Source organism: Cyclopterus lumpus, chromosome 6 (assembly GCF_009769545.1).
Source record: "Cyclopterus lumpus isolate fCycLum1 chromosome 6, fCycLum1.pri, whole genome shotgun sequence".
NCBI classification, from domain to species: Eukaryota; Metazoa; Chordata; class Actinopteri; order Perciformes; family Cyclopteridae; genus Cyclopterus; species Cyclopterus lumpus.
The window spans coordinates 18,081,332-18,103,694 of NC_046971.1; the positions used below are offsets into that span (position 1 = coordinate 18,081,332).

At 43.5% G+C, this 22,363-nt stretch overlaps 1 protein-coding gene across 1 annotated transcript; it reads right to left on the bottom strand.

The window, feature by feature from the left end:
• Positions 1-3,263: 3,263 nt before the first annotated feature.
• si:ch73-62b13.1 (uncharacterized protein LOC100002270 homolog) lies at positions 3,264-20,183 on the bottom strand. Its single transcript, XM_034535789.1, has 3 exons — positions 19,429-20,183; positions 5,240-5,411; positions 3,264-4,393 (listed from the first exon to the last, which is right to left on the bottom strand). Exons 1-3 carry the CDS (start codon positions 19,459-19,461, stop codon positions 3,264-3,266), a joined length of 1,335 nt encoding a protein of 444 aa, XP_034391680.1. The 5' UTR covers positions 19,462-20,183.
• Between the last annotated feature and the right edge of the window lie 2,180 nt (positions 20,184-22,363).

A 22,363-nucleotide genomic window follows, 5' to 3' on the forward strand; every position in this document is an offset into this window, starting at 1 on the left:
TCAGCACTTTAGAGACAGAGAGAAATTATAATTATTATATGCTGTGAGAAGCTATCTTTAACTGCTGATGTAAGTCTAGGAGTAGGGGATGTTTCTCTGTTCATCAATCAGAGTTTTCACAAGTCCTTTTAACTGGATTGTCAATATGCTGTGTGTTCTTCTCTCACCGGGCACTGACCTCAAATCAATGCTTTCATACAAGGAGGGAAATTTGTGGAGCGCACAGAGCGTCATAAATTGTCCACTGCCGCTCTGCTGCTAGATGTCACCTTTGTCATCATGTAGCCATATCTCCATTATACTGCATGAGCATACAGGTACACACATGTTTATGTATGCCCACGTGCACAGAGGATGACATTGATTTTGATCAAAGCATGTGGTTATGTGTCAACGTTGACGGCGAGAGAGAGAGAGAGCTCATAATTTGACGACTTTCTTGCTGCTTGCCCAGATAAGGACCATAAAGAATCAACTGTGGGATAATGAACCTGCATGACACACCTACAGCTGGAGGAGCGACTGCAAGGACGTCTCACAACCTCCTTCGCTCCCACATCTCATTATGAGCAGCGAATGGTTAAGGCGTGTAATTACAGACAGGTGTCAAGGCAGAGCAGGGGGGGGGATGTACGTGATAGAGCTTATTTGACTGACACAACAGCGGTGCTGGAAGGTCAAGAAGGTGCTTATCAAACTCTCGTTGGAAACTGTGTCTGTGCTTCGTGATACCGGTAACCTGGAGCCTGTAATATTCATCTGTTTTGAATTGTAATCAGTTGTTAAAACCATTTTTTAGCAATTAAATTGTGGGCACCATGTTGCAAAGGAAATAATGAACACTAATTATGTCTGTGGTGTTGTGGTTGAAGCGACTTCTTGTTTGGCTCGATGATGATTGACCTATACACTCCTATACTATAAGTATTTACCTGCTATCTGACTATTGATGAGACACCACAAGATCTCACCGACCGACACCAGTACTCAGTAAAGACTCACCTCACCCACAGAACACAAGACAATTTGAATTGTTTTCACTTCTCGTGGGTTTATTTGCAACACACGTATTACAAGCAAACCGAGTTGGTCCGGAAGCACAACTGATGAACAATGAACATTCAGGACACTATAAAGTAGTAGTAGCCACAGATGTCTCGGGGAAGAGACATCTGTGGCTACCTCCAAGATGTTGAACTTGTTGTCAGATTGTGATCTTGAACAGAGTAATAAAATGCCTCCCCGCCGGTTGCTCCTCACGTCTACTCTGACCTCTGTTATGTTGTCCGGCTGGGCAGCGTGGATCACTCATTCTCAACCAGGAGTTACTTGAAATGTGGGAAGATTGTGGATTAGCTCAACTAATCGAAATTACAATTTGAGTGAAGAAATATATGCCTATATTGAGTCAGCTGTAACACTGCACATTCAGAGTGTGTGGAAACTACTTAGAAAGCAAACAGATACGTCTAAAAGGTTAGCTGAGAGTAGCTAAAGGAAATGGATAAATAAGTGTCTTAAAGTGATGGATAAACAGTTAAAGTAATGGATAGTGGTTTAAATGTGTCAAAGAAGAGGTGCTTGATTTCATCTGAAAATGCTTTGGGGTGTGTCTAACAAAATAGTTTAGGAACCACTGGTGGAGATTACCAGCATGCTATTTTCCATTTCCCGACAGCTGCATACATCTCATATTTGTTACCCATATTGATAAGACCTCAATTTGTCAGCCCAGTTAAGGAGACAGAAAGAGGTTGCTGGTATTGAGTGCAAAGAAATTGGTAATTAGCTGACGGCTGACTCAGGCCACTTGCGGCTTTGTGTGTCAGGGTGGTTATGGAAAAACCGATGAAGCACATCTCCCCGGGTGTCATAAAGCTTTGCTTTATGGTCAGTTTGTGTAGCCTTGCAGATTAAGTTCAAAGAAAGACGGCCAATCTTTTCTCCATGCATCTTAAATCCTGTTTCTCCTCAGCTGGATGTGTAGATCAGTTCTGTGGTCTGTGCTGAGATATCCCTGGTGTCAGCAGTGATAGGGCAGCTACAGGAAGGATGGAGAGGACTGGGTGTCTAAAAATACATTATTAAAGGGACAATTTCACCTCAAATGTAATAGTACTCACAGAACACCATGGCCCGACACTCTCATGTTAGATACTTTCCTCTGGAGTGGCTTTCTTCGTCGGCATATGCATTAAAGCTCATAGCTCCACGCGGGCTAAAATTGCAGCCTCCATATGAAGGCAAGAAATGATTCATGCAATGAGTTCCTCCTTAGAATCTACTTCCAGCATTTATCTCAAGAGAGCAGCTCTTCGTGGAGATGAATGGCACACTTCCTTTCTCTGTTTAGACACAAAGACCAATTTAAAATGTGGGAACTGGCAGAAAACCTGCAACTGTCTAATCTCTAAATATACTCCACTGCAGACAGTTGCCACTGCTGAATGATCCAGGTATTATTCTTTCAAGGGTCAAAGTTAACTTCAAGCACAGTGTGAGCAGCTGGTGTTCCCTTGTGTTGGAAACACATTTGTTACTACAGACACATCAGCTGGATTGAAATTTGGCTCAAAGACAAGCCAAAATACAGAGGGGATTACAAGATAAGAGAATGTGCTCTGTTTTGAATAATTTATTTTAAAAAGTCTAGAAAATACAAACCGTTGAAATACACTGACAAAAGAAATGTTCAAACATATCCAGTCATAACATTAGCACGCTTGCATTGCAACAGTTAATCAGTATTAACAAATATGTTCTCATATTCTCAACATCCTCACTTGGAAATTGAGCTGTTGTGGCTATATATATATATATATATATATATATATATATATATATATATATATATATATATATATATATATATCTATATCTATCCCCGTTCTTCCTGTCTTACTCTATAATGGCAGCTGCTCTTTGAATTGTTTTTTTTCTTGTCTGAAATTCTGAGAGAATTGAATAAAAAAACAGCGTAATATCTCCATCACATCATGATTCAGTGTTTTGCTGAACAAGTCGAGAACACATACAGCAGTACAGACTTTATTCTAGATCAATACCTTTCCCCGTGTCACAGACGCTTGACATTTGGCACTTTAATATCTTTAACAAAATTAAAATATTTTTAAATAAGTATTAAATTACTTTAGGCATTATTCAAAAAATAAGATACATTATACATTCATTTAATCAGCATCATGACAGAGAGTAAAATAAGCTGTAATAAATAAACAGTTTTTTAAATGTTTTTATCTAATCTACCATGTGATTGGTTGAAAGGTCCTATTTTCCACTACACTGTGAGACAGGTTTCTGAGTTCGGCTGCAGAGTGAACCTGCTTGTATCCCAGCAGAGCCAGAGTGTCGTTGCACAGGTTCTGCACAGTCCTCACAATGTCGAAGCCCAGACGAAGCCTCCAGCTGTCTGCTGTCGCTCTGGAGTCTCTCGAGGTGGAGTACCTGTAGTTCCACTCCGAAGGAGATGACACGTTACTGTTGGTGTTCTTTTCAATCCACGTCCGCACCCTGTCCTCCATCTCAAGCCCCACAAACCTGTAGATCTCAGTGGCCTTGTCTTTCGGATTGAATGCCAGGTCCTCATATCGCACCAGCAGGTAGCGTCCCCGCAGCCATGCCGGCCTTTGCAGGCCTGTTTCTGCAGAGGCCGCCATGTCTTTGCAGGTACTGGTGATCTGCGTCAAGTCCACATATCGAGGCTGCCGTCCTGTCGCGTTCCATATTTTCCAAGCACGGAATTGATCTGAGAAGGCCATCATGCGTGAGGCGAGGATGGCTCTGGGGTCTCTCACCAGGTGGACAATCTTCAGGTCCAGACGTGGATCCTCTGTCAGGGTGCGCAGGTCCCCCACCTCAGGGACCCGCACAGTCTTGATGGCTACATGTTCCCTCGACAGACATGACATAGAGGCTTGGGTGAGGTTCAGGGCTCCGCACTTCTTGGGACACCAGGTTTCATCAGGTGTAACAGAGGCCGTTACATCCCCTGCATCCAAGCACACGGGAGGGGAACAGAGTGCGTGGCTTGAGCTTCGGCGGAAGAAGGAGCCTGTGACGTGGTCCTGGGGCTCCGGGCGGATGTAATTCTCCATGAAGTGAAGGTCACAGGTGTACAGATTGAGGAGGAGGTCCCTGTATGCTCCAAGCAGAGCCCGGCGGTCCAGGGTGCGACGCAGCCTGCTGCTAGAGTTGGTGAATGCCTGCTGGACGTGGTAGAGAGGTTCAAATACATAGAAGATCCCTGGGTGCTGGTTGAGGAGTTGCCCGGTGAAGGAGGAGCCGCTGCGTGTGGTGGCAAACAGCAGGATGTGCTTCCGAGGCGAATCGACCGGCCTCCAGCTGTCATCGCACAAGGCTCTCCACCTGGAGTCTAGAGGCAAGAAACAACCAAGTCATACATTATGTTACATGTTTAACTTATCTGATACTGAAGTCAGTTGCATCATGAAGTCTTACTACAGGCTTATTAATAACATAACACAAGCTGTTTTACCTGTTTCCTAGAGCCAGGTTCTGATCAAAAGAGTAGTTATTTCACTTATTCCATAAGAGTTAGTTCAGCTCATGAAAGTGAAAATGCCGGTTTTCATCATAATTCAGTCCTGGAGAAAGTGAACGACTGAATCAAGCCAATAAAGCTTAAATAATTTAGATGGTAAACATGCCTGAGTAAGTTGCTTGTCTGCCGGTGGTTACCGAAGGGGCTTATGAAATGGCGGATCTCTAAATATAGTGCAAATAGCTAACGTGTAATTACTGCTGATGAGGAGTTGATTGCAAAGGGGATGTTACTTTCATACACAGGAGCTGCAGCTACAGCTGCGCTATGAGAGCGGATTAATGGAGATAAATTGGAGGATAATTGTAAAAACAAATCACATATTTCATTTCTCTATCCTCCCCACTTGTTGGGAGGTCCCTCGTTTAATGATCTGCTTTCCTTTTTCTTAATTTTCAGTCACAGTTTTGATTCTGACTCTTTACTGAATCTCTTTGCATGAATATTACCAATCAAGTGTGTGCCTGTGTGTCCCCCTTTCTGGTGCTGCACAACCAAGTTTTGGAACAACACACATACATTTTAGGTATAGTTTCTATTTTTTTGTGCAATACATACTGTATGAGCTTATACACCAACAGCTGTATACATGTTTTGCTCTCCTGTAGCGAGGAAGGACAGTACGTGGGACAATCTTGACTGGCTATGGAGGCGTACCTCTGTGGTGTCTGGTCTGGCAGCGGTAGGTTCCCTGACAGGGCCCAGACAGAGAGTCCCTCAGGGTGCGGATGGCTGTGTACTGGACCCCAAGAGAAGCACACACAAGCAGCAGCACCGTCTTCCAGGAACACTCCATCCTGCCCCCCCCTCTGGCTCTACATCCTTCACGCTGACAGGGAGGCACAGAGACACACACAATTAGATTTCATTTTGATGCATGTCTTCAGCTTCATACATGTGCAGCTCCCACTCCTTTACCCCTGCAGCCTTCCACTGGTGGCCAATGAGCAGCTCTTGCTGGAGCAGTTAGGATGCTTGCTTAAGGGCACTTAAACAGGAGAAGGTAAAGTATGTCACAAGAGCTTTTCACTTTTAGATTTTCAGGGCCAGTTCAGAATGTGAACACTTAACCTATTCATTGTGTAACAGTGTTGTCTATTGAGAAACGATCTATAATACTCTCATGTCTGTACTCAGCTTAGCATAAAGCCAGAAATGGACAAAAAAGTTAGTCTGGGTTCATACCTATAAAGCTTACTTAATAAAATGTTATATTGTGTTGATTGGTGAGCTTTAGAGGTTTTGGTAGACAAAAATTGTTACCTTCAGACCGCCGAGATAGCTGTTTTCCCCGGTTTCCAGTCTTTACGCTAAGCCAAGCTAACCCGCTGGTTGTTGCTTCATATTAGCAAGTAAGTGAATAAGAATATTTACATGAATGTAAAAAAAAGTATTCCTTGAGAGCCCATACGTTTGTGTTTCTTAATAAATGCAGAATGAAGGAGAGGTTATACTCTCTGTCTTTCCCAGTAGAGCAAACAGACAGCACCCTTTAGCATTTCTACCAGAAGTCGCCTAGAAGCTTTGGATAAACAGGTTCAGGATTTGCTTCCTCGAGGATCCACAAATTTGTTTTGCAGAAAAACACAAAGGTCGGACCTCTACTGTGAAACGTTAGCCGCATTTTCCCGATCTACAACAGCTCCCCTATTCAAGATAGCCTTCCCTGCGCACAGTTGCATAATTGCATTTCATTTTTGCTTTCCTCTCTTCTGGGTAATTAAGCCTCTAAGCCCAGCAGAGAGCTACATACCCAGATAAATATAGCTGTCTTCACATAGATGAGTGGAGAAGTTTCCTTTGTACACTTCCGAGTTTTTTGCCACTGGGCATGAAAGAGCAAAGGGAGATGTAATTTTCCAAATAGTTTTTGGAAAAAAAAGGTGCTGCCATCCATTTGTCCCTTCGCACCAAACTGATGGTAATCACACCAGATCCCTGGGTGCAAAGTGTGTCTCCATCACTCACTGAGGCAATCATCATCAAAACCACAGGTATGTATATGACACATTAATATATATATATATATATATATATATATATGTATGTATATATATATATATGTATATATATATATATATGTATATATATATATGTATATATATATATATATGTATATATATATATATATATATATATATGTCATATTACTGACAAAAATAAATATTGCCTTCCTGTTTGCTTCTTCACACCCTTTTTCTGTCAGTCTGTCTCTCTCTAGTCGGCCTCTTGTTCATTAATGATGTTTATGTGTCCCTGGCAACTCATATCCTCAGGAATGTATCACACTGAGCTCAGATTGGCTTTTGATGTTCCATTAATCACAAACAGCGTAAAACCAAAGACATTTACTCTGTGGGTGAGGGGAAAATAAATCGAGTTGACATCATGAGCCATTCTGTTTGAATATGACAAAAAAAACAGCAATCGCGGAATGAACCCATCAGAGGGAAAAACTTAGTTGCAGACAGAATGACAGAGTTAGGGATGCTGTACCGTTTGTCTCTTTTTCCAGAACAATTTTAAAGCCGCACAGTGTCTTTGTGCATTTGTTGAAAGACAGAAAAGATAGGTGAAAAAGGAAAATAAGCATGCATGACTGCATATAATGGAAAGCTTTGACCAAGCTTCTTACCATCTCTGACACTTGAGAAAAGAGGGGGAAAATCTGTCAATTTGACAGTCCTGCCATTCATACCCAACATGTCCTGCACAGCTGGCTGACCAAGGCACATCCTATGATTCCTCTGCGACAGGTTTTGTTTTCCTTTCCAGTGCTACACACCCTGCTGCCCTCTGGAGAATGAGGACAGATGCTTCAATGGATTAAAGCAATTTGATCTGCAAATCCTCCTTTCTCCCTGGCTTATAACTCCTCCCGTACAGACACACACCGAGAATAATAGACACTCTGTCAACCGCTGGAAAGGGACTACGAGCTTCAGATGTCTCAGCTTTTGTTTCCCCTAAACAATAATAGTGCTTACAGGGAATAAAAGCCTCGGGGACAGGATCAACCAGAAATTACACTGTGCGGCGCACGCTGCTCTGGCAGGTTTGAGTTGTAAATTCAGCAGCAGTTGCTGCTGCTACGTTTACGTAGCTAGCAGCAAAGGTGTTGGAGGTATAATGACATTTGGGCATGGTGCGGGAAAGGCAATTGCCTCAGTGGAAAATAAAGGCAACAAATGAGGTTAGAAGTTAGTGATGAGGATGGGACTGAGGGATTTGGGATGCAAGTGATTGAGGGATGTGAGAGTGCCAAAGATTTTTCTATTAAGGCACCCCTGTGTGTTCACAGATCTTGTGAGTGAGGCAGTTTATTGGCAATGATCAATCCTGGGGAACAGAGAGTTGAGCAACAGTATAGCAACGCCAAGAGGAGCTTCAAATCTCCAGTTAGTCCTTCTCCATCTATACCTTTTCCCTGTCTCTTTCTGTCTTTAAACTAACACCACATACACACACGTATACATGCAGAGTGCCACAGGCGGAAGGCAGAGCGGCGTGCACAGGAGCTCCATCTGACCCCGGGCTACAGAGGAGCTCCTGTGATAGGAGAGAAGATGAATCTTGTCCTACATCATTCCTCCAGCACACACGGAATAAAGGTGCTACGCAGAAGAAGGAAGAACAGTGCAAAGTGGGCAGTTTGAGTGTTAAATGAAACATAACTAAGAAAATAATCAGTAAAGTTAAGTGAGGATGAAATTAATTAATAGTATAAGAGACCTGCAATTTTTTTCATTTTTCCGTTGAAAAGATGTTTAATAAACAACGTTGAAAATTGGTTTTAAGAGTTTTTTCTATCTTCATCTTTTTTATCCTCTACATTGTGCAATAGCGTATATTGCCATTTTAGAGCCTAACTAAGAAACCACATCCACATTTCTCAGCTGAAGGACAGTATATTGGTAAAATATGTTCTAAACGTGAACATTCAATCAACAGCTACAAATAGTTGGTGAAAAAAACTTTAACTTTTAAACATCTCACGGCTCACAGTAGTAAATACGTAGTCATAGTAACACATCAACAGTTTCCACTTACTGGACAAAGACCATGTGTTATTCATTCATTTGTATTTATTAAGCAACAATATAAATATAACATGAACAATGTACTTTAAATACAGCTACAATGAAATTAAAAAGACACACTTGTTGAACTTCATCTCCCTGTACTTCTTTAAATGTTATTGTTAAAGCCACAGAGCCGGTCTCAGGTGGTCTTCAAGGTGGACATCTGTGAATAAAACAAGTATTAAAAAAGAATATTCACTTTTGAACCAGTTTTTTTAATGTCTTTTCGCCGGTGGCCATAGTTGTTTATTAAGCGTCTTTTCAAAAGAGAGATGCTCACTGGGATATTGCACAGTATACTATTGTATATTGGTTGTATGTAGTACATGTTTACCCTCTTCTTGTTTGTACATCAATGTGTTCCTTCCCATGTACGCTGTATGAAGCCCCACTCACTTCCTGTCATGTACATGTACAACTCAATGTTATAACGCAGGGCTCCAGCGACAGCCCATAAAGACTCAAGCCAGCATTCCCTTACAGTGTACACACATGTTTATGTTTACTGTTGGTCCATGCTGATGTAGCTACACGCTAACATGCTAACTACAAGCTAGCAGCATAACATGATACTAATGGTGCTGATTTGGGGGTAGCGTCATTGTAATAAAGTAGTTCAAGTACTTACAAAGTGTGACCTTAGCGTGAAGCCTCACGTGTATGACGTCAGCTCGTTCACTTTCGACCCGCAAAGTCCCGCGGTCCCTTTCAAAAGTTGTAGAAGCGGTCCTTCAAGTATGCGCATGCGTGTTCCAGCGGTAAACACGCTCGTTATTTCCGTGGATGTTCAGAATGCCCTCTGCTCCCGTTACAATGTCCCGGGAGCCTCGTGCCGCCCGCATGCGGTCTATAGTTCCATATGTATGACGTCTTATATGAAACATTCAGATCACGTCTGTGTGTAGACCACATTTCACCGACCAGTGTAATATGACTTTGGAGAAATACATAACCAAGACCATCTCTCCTTCAACCTACAACTGAAGACATCAACACATCAACATTATCAAACAAACTTGTGTTTTGTAACACGTTGATGTTGTAACCGCTCAACAGAGTCTGGCTGTAACAGTGATGAAGAGCACACGTTTGCACCTGGAAATAGTGAACATATATTTTCAGAGATGTATACCAATACGTACTCAAATCTACAGCGGCTAAAAATAACTTAAAACAATCGTCGCCTTCTTTGAAGAAACAAACACATCTTCACAACATTACGCATCGTAGCAATAAGCCGATAAAGTAAGACAGCTCACTGTAAACTCACCATGACCGCTGAAACAGTTTAAGTCGCTGTGTGGAGTAATCATAGATATATTTACTCTGTTCACCCCTCACATTATCACTGTCATAATACTCTTTGTCGGATTACAGCATCTTGTTCGTTAGAAAACAGTTCAACATCGCAGCGCGTAAAATGCAACAACAGATTATTTTTTTTAAAAGAAAAAGAAAATGTAGCCTTACCATAGACGCGCTCGATCAGATACAGAAGGACTTCTACGGCCGCTTCCGTCCTGTGCGCTGCATTTGTAAAATTGTCTATACGTGTGTGTGTGTGTGTGCGTGTGTGTGTGTGTGTGTGTGTGTGTGTACGTGTGCGGTTGCGTGTGCGTGTGCGTGTGCGTGCGTGAGTGTGTGTGCGTGTGTGTGTCGAGCGCTGCCGCCGGTGTGTCCAGAAGTGGATTCAGAGCTCGAGATGCGCCATGGATGGAGAGCGGCGAGAGGCAGAGCGAGGATGCGTGTCTCGCCCCTCCAGAGACCACACCGACTACTGGAGCCGAGTCTCTAGATTGGATGCAAGATTGCATCGCCGTGCATTACGCTTTGATGCCGTAGGGTACGTGTCATTGCGTCTTGGAAATGCATCTTATCTTAACAGGCAGTAAATATAACCAACGTAGTGAGATATCAGTCTCGCCAAAAAAAGAAGAAAAAAAAAGGCTGCTTCTTTTGCCACCGTGATTTAATTAGTTTGCAGGTGTAGGAGGATTTCATTGAGGCAGCTTACAGCTGTGCATTAATGATAATTTCCTACCAGGAGTGTCATTCCTCCTTCTCTGTCACTGTCATGCTCTCTACAGGGTTTCTCACCACACACACACACACACACACACACACACACACACACACACACACACACACACACACACACACACACACACACACACTTCTCCCATATGAGATAACAGTGGCACAATGACCTCTATTTTTCCTCATTCCAGTGAGGATGACTGCTATCATCATATGAATCCCCCCCCCCCCCACACACACACACACACACACACACACACACACTCTGCTGCAGACTCACGGTGTGAAGGGATAGGTGCCATATCATTGCCCCCGGTGGGTTACTGCGGGGTCAGACTTGGCCTTTGACAGCTCCATTACTCCTGGGAATGGGGGTCGATTCTGTTTGCGCTCTTTCAGATTTATCCCCCCGCTGTGGCAGAGTCACGCTGGCTAAAGTATGTCTTTACTGTGATGTGCAGACAGATTGGTGAAATAATGTCGCTGTCGTTGATGCATCTCAGTTCTCACTTGTATCATTTCTGCTGTTGGATGATTTAAGCCTTAAACCTTCCATCAGGGGGAGATTAATAGTTCCAACTGTTCTGCCGTCTGCATCTCACCCGTGTTTAAACCTTTCAGGCAGTATACCACAAAACAAAGGCAGAAAGAAAATTATCTCAGGAATAAGAACTGGAGAGGGGAGGTCTACCTACGGGGATGCAGAACAGGGCTGAGGCACATCACTAGCCAAAGGTCTTCCTGTACAAGCACACACAAAGTAGGACAAGTTGCCAAGAATGCCCAGTGAGTGGAGCGTGTCCTGTCCTCCGCACCCCTCAGTGCTGATCCCTCGCTCTGCCTGCCTACGGCATCGATTCCCCGGCTCTGAGCAGCCGAACGCCCCCACACCGTCTTGCTGAGATATGAAGCAGGCAATAAGAAAAAGTTTAAATTTCTGTGAGCGAAAACTGAATCCTCAGCGGGCCTCCCTGTTTAGCTAAACCTACCCACACTTGCTCCTCACCACACACACATGCAAAGAGCATAACATCACATTAGAGATTTGGAGTGCCTTTCATTTTCCTTTTCCAGAACTATCAGGCTCTCAACAAATGCCTCGCCAATCTGCACTCTTTCTTCCAAATACCTCTGTGATCCACCCCGTATCTGATATTTAACATGACAGCAGTCTTTCATCATAAAGCGGATGGAAATGCAGCTAAAACCTCTCTACTGTTCGGGATAACCTTGTCTCCTTAGCTCACTTTTCTATATCTGGAATGGCAACTTTCACTTTCTTTTAAAGATTGCGATCCGTCAGTCAGGTTATCTGTCAATCAGCTTGTCACAAAGGCAAAGCAGCTCTCACTAAAGTTAGAAATTTGCATGTGGAGGAAAGCAAGTGTTTCTATAGGCTTTGTCTCATTTGATGGAGCGAAAAAAATAAAGCCTTTATTCAGACCTCCTCCGCTTTAAGTGCAATAAGCAACAACTACAAGTATGCCCACGGAGACAGCTACATTTATTTCAACAAACAACAGGGCACGCTTTCTCTTGTTCCCAGTGGCATTGCACTGGCAAGACCGGAGAACTTCTCTAGAGTTATTGTGGCTTGGATAGTAGCAACATCATGCAGACACTCCATTATTTAATTCAAAGTTAGACGACAATATTGATGCATGCTACATATATGTCTACCATACTGGAAACAGGTGGAAACTCCTAACCTGGCTCTGGCCAAAGGCAACAACATACTCACCACCACCTTCAAAGGTTCCTTCAGACCACCGACTGCTCGGTTCAGACAGGAAGCAAAGCGAACTTTTGCTTTGTGTCATTCGTGCAAATTTGACTGCTGGACGATTTGTGAAGTCTGTGTTTATTTTTCCCAAACCGCCAATAAACCAAATGTAGAGATGTTAAACAAGCTACCAATCCTGTGTGCGTGTTTGCGTTCAGCTCCACAGAAGCTTTGGCTCTTATAGTTACTTATCTCCAGTTTTTCTCCCTTATCTTTTCATTCATTAAATAGAGGGCAAATTGCCCCGATGTCTAATGATTTGGATACTTCTACGATGTGAGCAGTAACTTCGCGGAGTTGCCATTGGTTGCCTGGCAACAAAAATCAAAGTGTTTTTTACACTTTGATTTTTGAACTGATTAAACCAATGTGATATAATGGATTTCTCAAAAATGTAATTGAAAGTTAGTGGGATTCTTAATATATATCATGATTTCTAATCCCAGGCAGGCTCTCCCCCCCCCCCCCCCCCCCCCACACCTTTTTTTGAACAATAGATATGGAGTTTCCACATTTTTACATCTCTGAATTCAATGATGCTGACCCCAATCAGACTCATGTGGTGTCTGAGTCTGTTTGATTGCTTGTTATCCTGAAGCCCACAGAACTTCTGACTGCGCTCACCTCAGCTCAGTGTTCAGTAAGCCATTTCTGACGTACATTTGTTTCGCCCGGAGACATTCACATCGCTGGCTGTTTTCTATGAAATCTCCAAATCACAGAAGGAGCGGACCATCTTTATAAACTGAAGCGTTCAGCTAACATTTACCCAGCCGTGGAGTTCCCGCCCTCCCTGACAATTTGGCAAGGCTTCATTTATTGAATGTAAGCAGTACGGGTTGCAAGTCGAGGTGCTGCACTGCCGGCAGACTGAGAGAAATCCGTTGAGTGACACACAGGATGATGAGAGGAAGGAGGAATGTGGGACATAGAGAGAGAGAGAGAGAGAGAGAGAGAGAGAGAGAGAGGCTTCCGTGGAGAGGAGGAGAGGAAGAGCAGGAGGGGGAACGAGACCGTTTACACACGCCATCTGTGCATCAAAGGTGTGGCTGTGCTGGCTTGCCTTCACGATGCACGTCTGTGTGATTGTTTTTGAGAGATCTCTTGAATATAGATGGTCTCATTTTCACTCCCCCTGCAATTGTTTTTATTTCATCTGCACATGAGTGAGCAAGTCAGCTCTGCAGTTGTGTTGTAGAACCCTGCTGTGCAGCAACAACAACCAATCTACTTCCAAGCTAAGACTTGTAATCATCTGCCCTATGCATGCGCGTAGCCCAACACTTGTAATGAAATTAAATCTTGTTCCTTTCTTTAAAGTTTTCTCCCGGCACCCATCAAGACATCCATTGACAACTCTTTTACTTCTTACATGCCAGAGGAGCCAATTACATGACTGCGCTTTTTCTCGTCTCGCTCCCTTTGCTTGCAAGAAGACTCTCTTCTCAAAATGTTCCGTCTGAAGCTTCACACCAACACATGAAAAGGTATATAAACTAATTGTCACCTGTAAACATCACACTATGAAGCACCATCATGCCAGGGGATTATGAAAACAGAATGATTACCTCTGATGCACCTTCTACTCTCCAACAGTTTCATCACACAAGGGAGTTCAAGTTTTACAATGTGACAGAGTATCACAACATCACAGCCCATTAGTCTCTAAGTAATAGACTTCAAATCAAATCTACTGAAAGCCTTTGAGACTTCCAGAGGGAAGTTAGTTTTATTGAGAGAGTTTGATTGGTCCTGGTCTCGCTTGGATTGCCCCTCTGAAATAACAGACATCAATTCCTGCGTGGCTGCGATCCAACCAGATACCTCCACATGTCTGAGTAGCGAGCAGACCGCTATTAGGAAAGAAAAACCCCTGGTGGCTCGTCTCCCTCCTGCCTCTAACGTCACTGTTTTATTTATTTTTTCGCTACCCAAAGGCTTCCCACTGAAAGTGTTTCTCCTCCGAGCATTTTTTGCTGTGAAACCAGCCCAGCAGCAGTGCTCTCTGGTGCATAATTGGTGCCATTAGCACAACACATCACACACTTTCGGACACTTATGCAGGACAGAGGCATCAGCGAGGAACACCGTGCTTTCTCTCTCTCTTTCTGTCCCTCTCTCTCCTCCCACCGCTCTCTAACCCACCAACTGTTTCACACTCACAGGGCTCACAGCCATCACATTTGTGAGAGTAATGGGCCTGGCAAATTACAGCAGATCGGGCCTCCGCAGGCTCAGACCGGCGGTGACCAGGGAACACCGAGCAGACGTGCTGATTCTACAGAACATAGCCTCCTGATCGGACAGAAAGAGGTGCCCTGGGAGGGGGGCAGGGGGCACCATGGTGCTATCAAGTTAACATCTGCCAGCTGTGATTTTGTTTGTTACATTGGTGTGAAAAATGGAGTGCGTACGTGTGTGTGTGTGTGTGTGTGTGAGAGAAGACTTCCGGATAATCTTGAAATTTGGAGTCCAGTCACGCGTCCCGGTGTGCTCTGCAGAAGTAGCATGAGCCCAAATGAACACAAGAGTCTCCGACTAACAAGTTGTTGAAACACAATTTCCTTGCTGATTGAATCGATTATTCTTCTAACTTTTGTTCTGCTCGGCCCCTGCGATGGCTCAGTTTGCTTTTGCTCAAACACACATGCAGCACAGATAGAGGCAGGCATGCAGGTGAAACCCGCCCTCCCACACACACACACACACACACACACACACACACACACACACACACACACACACACACACACAGATGGTCTGAGAGATGCTTCGACAATTAAGCCGATCCATTTAAAGTCTCTCACTGTAACTAGCCAAAGGAAGCCGGCTGCTGGATCTTGGTGTTCTCAGAGGCGTGCTGATTCCTCGGCGCTCCATCTGCCTCCCGGGGGCCTCTCTGTGTGACCGAGCCCTTTCTTAATTACACCTGAGAGCACCGAGCAGCTGCTCCTCTTTCACATCTGTGTCTGCATCAATCAAGCCTGTGAAGGGGTATATGGAAAGGAAACTGGCAAATATGGAAGACACTCTCTCCCTCCTTCTCTCTTTTCACTCATCGGATTGATCCGTGCTTCTCAAACAGAACAAAAGATTTTTGGTCAAGTTGTCAGCAACACTTTGACAACTCCAAAAAGGCCGTCTGTTCAGTGCAGGTGCAGTATCAGATATTGGCCCAACATCAAATTAAATACAACGATGGAATAAGATTTGTTTTGTTTTATATATAGCAGCTGAGAAAATATTTCCAAACAGGAGCCATATTTCTTCTTTGTATGTATTGGCACTGCTGTGGATCATAAATATGTATCAGGGCTCCAAAAGGTGAAGTGTGTAGGAGGAATACAATCTGGCAGTTGAAAATATTGCTGCAAACACAACATCTCCAGATTGTGTTGCAAGATGAAAAAAACAGTGGTTTTGGCTCATCGATGTTGCAGCTTGTTGCTGCCTCGCTGTACGCGTTTTGCATGTGCAAAAGTGCAGCCTGTAATTTGACCCCTGCAAGTCAAAAGTAATGCGGCACCAAAAAAAAGAAAAGTTAAAAATATATATAACCCAGTTTTAAAGGACAATTTACAATATGCATATTTATTTTTGTTGCCAAGGATTAGATGAGAAGATTGATACCGCTGTTGATTGTCTCATTTAACTCTTGGCTTGAAAGCAAATGATCAAAATTCCCATAATGTCCGACTATTCCTTTAATGCACTTCACTAGAAGAGGTTGAAAAAAAGACATATTGTCAACATTATGTTATAAACCCCTCCACATTATTGTGTCATAAAGATCCATTATTTAAGGTTCAATAAAAGCCTTATGGGCATAAAATATAAATATACGTATGTTACTGCAAATTCATTGATCAATTTAACAATCTGCAGAATGGATACAGACACAGATTCACTTTGTATAGAGCAGGTCATGATAGCGATACTGGAGACACATATAGCACAAACACAAACAAGATCTAATGTGTACACTTCTGTCATGATTTCCTGGACAGGTTTCTAAACATATATGATACATTTGACAATATAGGATTACTCTCGTGGGAGGTTAGAGGAGCAGCAACTGTTATTGGAGCTTGTTGAGAGAACAGGAGCCTATCCAGGCCCAGATGTTGCAGACAACTGGAGGGAGAGCGCACGTGTTTCATTGGCCGTGCAGCAGAGGAGCTCGGGTCCACCTTCTGCAATTAAACAACCTGCGGCTCCTGCATATTAACTCCAAACACTATATTGATTCAATGGATAATCACAGTCTGAGACGAGCATTTGCTCTGTCACTTTGGAAGTTCTTCTAACTAAACAAATCAGATTACATACTGAAGATGCAACATTTTCCAGATCCTTTCTTAAAGTGTTTATTCAAATTCATGACACTGTGGCAACTGCACATATTTTGGTAAAATAAAAACAATACATCCCACTGTATATAAGTATGTATAATAAAATGCAGGGCGGAATCAATATGAACACCGTCAGCTATAGTCAATAACACATACAATCACTTATATACTGTATTGCACACCAAAAATATTGGATCTGCAGCAGATATTCATTCAATATCTGCGTGTGTTTTACGAAATAACTTAAGGTACATTTTGATCAACGATAGGAGAACTCGTACAAAGATATTTAAACATGTTCATTCGTTGTTTGTTCTTCCTGCATCGACAAGATGTGGCGACAGCTTGAGCGTGTTCCTGTGAATCTAAAATAACATTTAAAACATTAAACATTTAAAAACATTTCTATGGTCATTTCACAGAGACCCCTGATGAGTAAGATTATCTAAATGTAGAAACGTGTGTGACTCTCTGTGACTCTGTTTGTGAAGGGTGATTAAAAAGGGAACTGTTTGTTGGCACGCCATATCCCCTTGAGAAGGTGATTTATAGTAGGTGGATGTTGTGATTACAGTTTATTTTTGCTGCAGGAAAAATAGCTTCACTAACCATTCACTAGCCATTCACTAACAAAGACCACGGCAATAGCGATAGGAGTTTACGGATGGAACGAGAGGGTTGGATTAAGGAAGCGGAAAGGGGTCGAGGGAGGAAGGGATGTGGGGGAGCAGGAACGAGAAGGGTAGAGTGGGTCGTGGAAAGAAGGTTGGAGGGGTGCGATGAGAGACCGCTGGCGTCCGGTGGCCGGTGGGAACGGTGGGAGTGGAGACTTGTGAGCGGGGGCCGTCTCTTCAGAAGCTCTGGTGGTGCAGTCCCCTGTTGTACCTGTAGTCCTCTGGGAGAGGAATAGAGAGAGAGAGAGAGAGAGAGAGAGAGAGAGAGAGAGAGAGAGAGAGAGAAATAGGAAGACAAGAACAGGGTCGGGGGAGGGATGTCGGAACGGGTGTCGAAGAGGTAGTGAACGGTTCGTTGTGTACTTAGGGCTCGGGTAAAACTCAGGCTTAGTTTGGGACGTGGTCTTCATTCCTAAACTATGTTTTATAAAACACCATTAAAACTCATTGAGTGTACAAGTAAGGAAACAAGTTAATTTATATAGATACTAACAAACATTACCTACAAAATAAATAAATACTTGGCAGGAATAGGACTTTTTGTTTGGGATTCTTTTGACACTCGAGCTTCAGGTAGTTTTCTGCCAATATGCTCTGCCTTAAGGGCGCCAAACAATCTGTTGATAGGTGAGCAGCCTGACTGGTTTTTAGTCATCATCTGAAGTCAAATAACAGCCATACATACCACAGTGTCAGCCCATCAGATAAGTTAAAAACACAGTACGGGGGGGGAGGTTGTACACTGTGATGGCTGTATTGAATGACATTGCGACAGCATTTTCTTCTTTTTAGAAAGAGAAGATTTTGACAAAATAGAGTTTTGAAAGAAGAAATTGCATTTATCAGATCTATAAATCCAGTATATGTCATTAATTCCTAAAGAGCGAAGGGGAGGAAGGTCGCATCAGAATGAAACTGAAAGTTTACTACGACTCTTTCACATTCACCGACTGCTGTTTTATTATGTTTATTTATTCATCACTCAGAGTTAAAACCTCAGTACAACCAGGATCCACGTTCATGTGTATGTCTTTGGTAGCTGTGGCCTTTGCTCTCCACTTTTTAGCAATCACAGCAACAATCCCTCCAACCACCAGCAGCCCCACCAGTCCTGCGCCCACGGCATAGCCAGTAACATTAGAGACTCTAGATGGATCGGTCTGGCTGGTCACTGGTTTTGAGGTTTCAGGCTCCAAAATTCTGACACTTTTATGGATCGACGTCAAATTGGTCTCCTGTTTAAAGATGCACTTTTGTGGGCCATCCCCGTACGGGCCATCGCTGAATTCATCTTCCCCAGCACCTTCATCCTCATTATCCTCTTTGTAATCGTCCTCTCCCAGGAACCCATGGTCTAATAAAACAACACACCAGTATGTTCCTTGATCTTTCGCCTCCAGGTGGGAGATTGTCAGCGAGGAGCCATTCTCAGACAGAGACAGTCTGCCCCTCAGATCCTCTGGGATGGGAACAGTCTCGTCCTTTGAGTCGTGGATAAGTTCATTCGTGCCTGATGGTTCTCGGCGGTGCCACTGCACCCTTTGGGAATCATCTTTGCCAACATCACAATTCAGCAAGGCGCTACCACCTTCAACAACAACCAATTCTTGGGATTCCCTTTGGGGGCAAAGAACCAGCAAGTAGTGCATTTCAAGCGTGGAGGAGATGCATGAATAGTCCCCCCTAAGGTCATCAGAGAAAGCAGGAATTACCAATGAGAAGTCTTCAGATGTGTCACCGTATGATATGTACATTGTCACGCTGCTACCATTGAGTTTCCCAAGTGGTGTCTGCCATTGCTGGTTGTTACCATCAGAGGAGCATTGTAATACCACTTTGTCCCCGTCTGAGGCAAAAACGTTACTGCTCTCACCGCGGTCAGGTGGGTACATGCTTTGGAAACTGAGACAATTCTTACCTTTGCTGACAAGACAGATATAATGCTGGTCATTCTTTAACGTGCTGCTGTCGAGCAAAAGCAACGCCCCGTTGTCTCTGACCTCCACAACACCCTGTAGCTCCTCCACCAGAGGGTCCAGCGACACACTGCTATCCAGGAAGAGTGTGGGCTTATAAATTGGATACATCTCGTAGTACCAGCGCACAGAGGTTCCCTCCAAACCGATGGAAGTGTTGTTGCACAGAAGCTCAGCCCCTCCATCTCCTTCCTTCACAAGGATCTCTTCAGATTCGACTTCCTCATTGCACACGGAGAGCTGCTGTGTGTGCTGTTCGGCTAGTGTCTGGTTCTGCCAGCATTCCCTCCGATACGTCCCTGAGTCCTTGGGTGTGAGGTGACTGATCTGGAGCCCGAGCAGGTACTTTTGTGTGTTGATGTGGATGCGATTCTGGAGCTCCGCAGGACATGTAACGCACGTGTTGTCGGCCGAGGAGTTGCCAAGCAGCTGGTCTTCCTCCGGTTCACATCTATAAACAACAATATAATCCGCTCCAAAACAATACCCCAACTCGATATTGGTGCCCTCTGCTCTGAACACGAGCTCCGCTTCCTCACTGTAGATCTGGTGGACGAGGAGGAGGGGAAGTAATAACTCCAGAAACCTGATGGAGGTCATGTTGTCTGCCTGTCCTGGGACATGTGTTTGTCACACTGCGGGAGGTGTGCTTATTGTATCCACTTTGGTTTGTCACTTTAGGCCCACCTCCTGCTAACATCAGTTTCCTCCTCCATATTCTTCCACAGACACACTCTCAGTGACAGAGTGAGAGACATAGGAACACACACACACACACACACACACACACACACTCACACACACACACACACACACGCACACGCACACAGAGACTGACAGTGAGTGACTGGTGTGGGTGCAAACTCCACACTTTCATAGAATTGTGACAAGTCTCAGACAACCAATGACGCTAAACAAAATCCAAAAGACAGAACACAAAAAAAAAGTGATGCTGGTTGAACATTAACGGTGTTGATGGACAGGTTTTCACTCACCTGCGGGCGTGGCCAGTCAATATGTTATGAGGGAGTGTTTATGTGCACATGCATTTTGTGGGTTTTCTTTATCATCATACTCTTATTCAGTGAGTCCACTCATCTGAACTAAATCTAGTAGTATCAGGTAATCTATCTGGCAGTTTATTATGTTTTTTCTTTGGTACTCTGAGGAAACACAAAGGACTCATTCAGTCTTGTGTTTGTTATCAGCTGGAAGGCGCTGTGTCTCCATGGTTTCAGACGTGCAAGGGTCAGTAATATGACACGCAACATAAAAGCTGTACAATCAGAATACCCTTAAATCAAACAAAATTTAGGAATGTAGTGGCCTCGTAATGTTGCACTTTGCATCAGTATATGATGTTTTGAGACTAACTGTGGGGGGAGTATAATCAGTTGATACTAAACTGCTCCGCTTGTTAGTTAATAATATATTTAGCTTCCCTCATCTTCTGCACAGTAAGTTAATATGTCACCACAAATCAAATGTTGATTATTGGCTCTACTACTCAACGAGATAAATGCATTTCTTACTAGCGTTGCATTCAAGTTTAAATGCCTCTTGTTCAAAATCGCACAGCCAGAAAACCACAGTAGGAAAAAAACAAAGTTAAACCATGTGGTACACAGTGTAAAGCGTTATTTCTTTTTTAAACTGTGATTGACTGTGCTCATGACAAGGCAGACTCCCTAGCTTTCTCTTTTGGTTTCTCGGGTTGGTAAGTGAACAGCTTGCACTAGTTTTATATGACAAAGGACAAGCACACCGAAGGAAAGTCCTGTACTTTGCAGAAAGTGGTTCAAGGCATAGATTTGGTATCACGTTGGCTTTAGAAGAAATGTCTGGCCACTCATTTGAATGAATGGATGCGAAATCAGCACTCCCCGTGTAATGAGGCACATTTTGATTTCTTAGCTCCACAAAGCATCACCGAGGGCGTGAGCATGTTCAATGGGTCAGCCACAATTTACTTGTCATGCCTCTTCCACTTCATATGTCTGTGACTTTGTTTCAACATTTAATCTGAAACCCTCCATTTTGTGTCTTATTCATGCTGTTGTTCTCTGAGTTTGACTGCGCTGTAGCCTGGTTACAGTTAGTCATTCATTTGTCCCAGTAACTGCCATTAAGTCTCAAGTCTAGACAAGTTACGCGTCTTACACCAGCTACATATTTATCAGACGTGCTTGACAGGAATTGGATCACAATCCCAAACCGATAAGAGGACTCTGATGTAATATGCTTTAGTTACACCTCAAGTGCTGCTCATGTTTTAAGTTCCTCGTTGCTGCAAGAAACAAAGGGAGCGTTGTAGCAGGAGAGGGTTACTACTGATTGTGTGATTTCACTCAAACCCTATTCACATGCAAGGCAACTCTTTAACATTCCATGCAGAGTGAATGGCACTGTTCACTCTGCAGGCCCACATGTAGTTTCATGCCCTCTTCTAACTGTAAAGAAAGTCATTTCCCATGAAACACAATGTAAAATCCAATCTTTGTCTCTCTTCTGTGTTTGTGATAGTTGGACATAATTTATCGAACTAATGAATTTCAGTGCTCTCTGATTACCAGCTGAGTCCTGTCAACATATTGGGTATTAAAAGAGAGAGAAACACCAACCTGTTTTTTTTCCTTTGAGGCGCATTATCTGTTTACTAGTATACATAAACTATAATGAACCCAGCTACCCACTCAGCAGCAGCAACAGCTTCTGTGCTGCTGAGGGAACAGCTTGCAGAGCTGATGATCAAGCATCATGATTAAGCACCAACTGCGAGAAAACTCTCCATGTGTTCAGTCCAATTCAGCCCTGTGCTGATTGCACTCATCAGGGCCCCGTATGCTGCAGGGTTTGGAGGTGCACCAACTGCGGTTT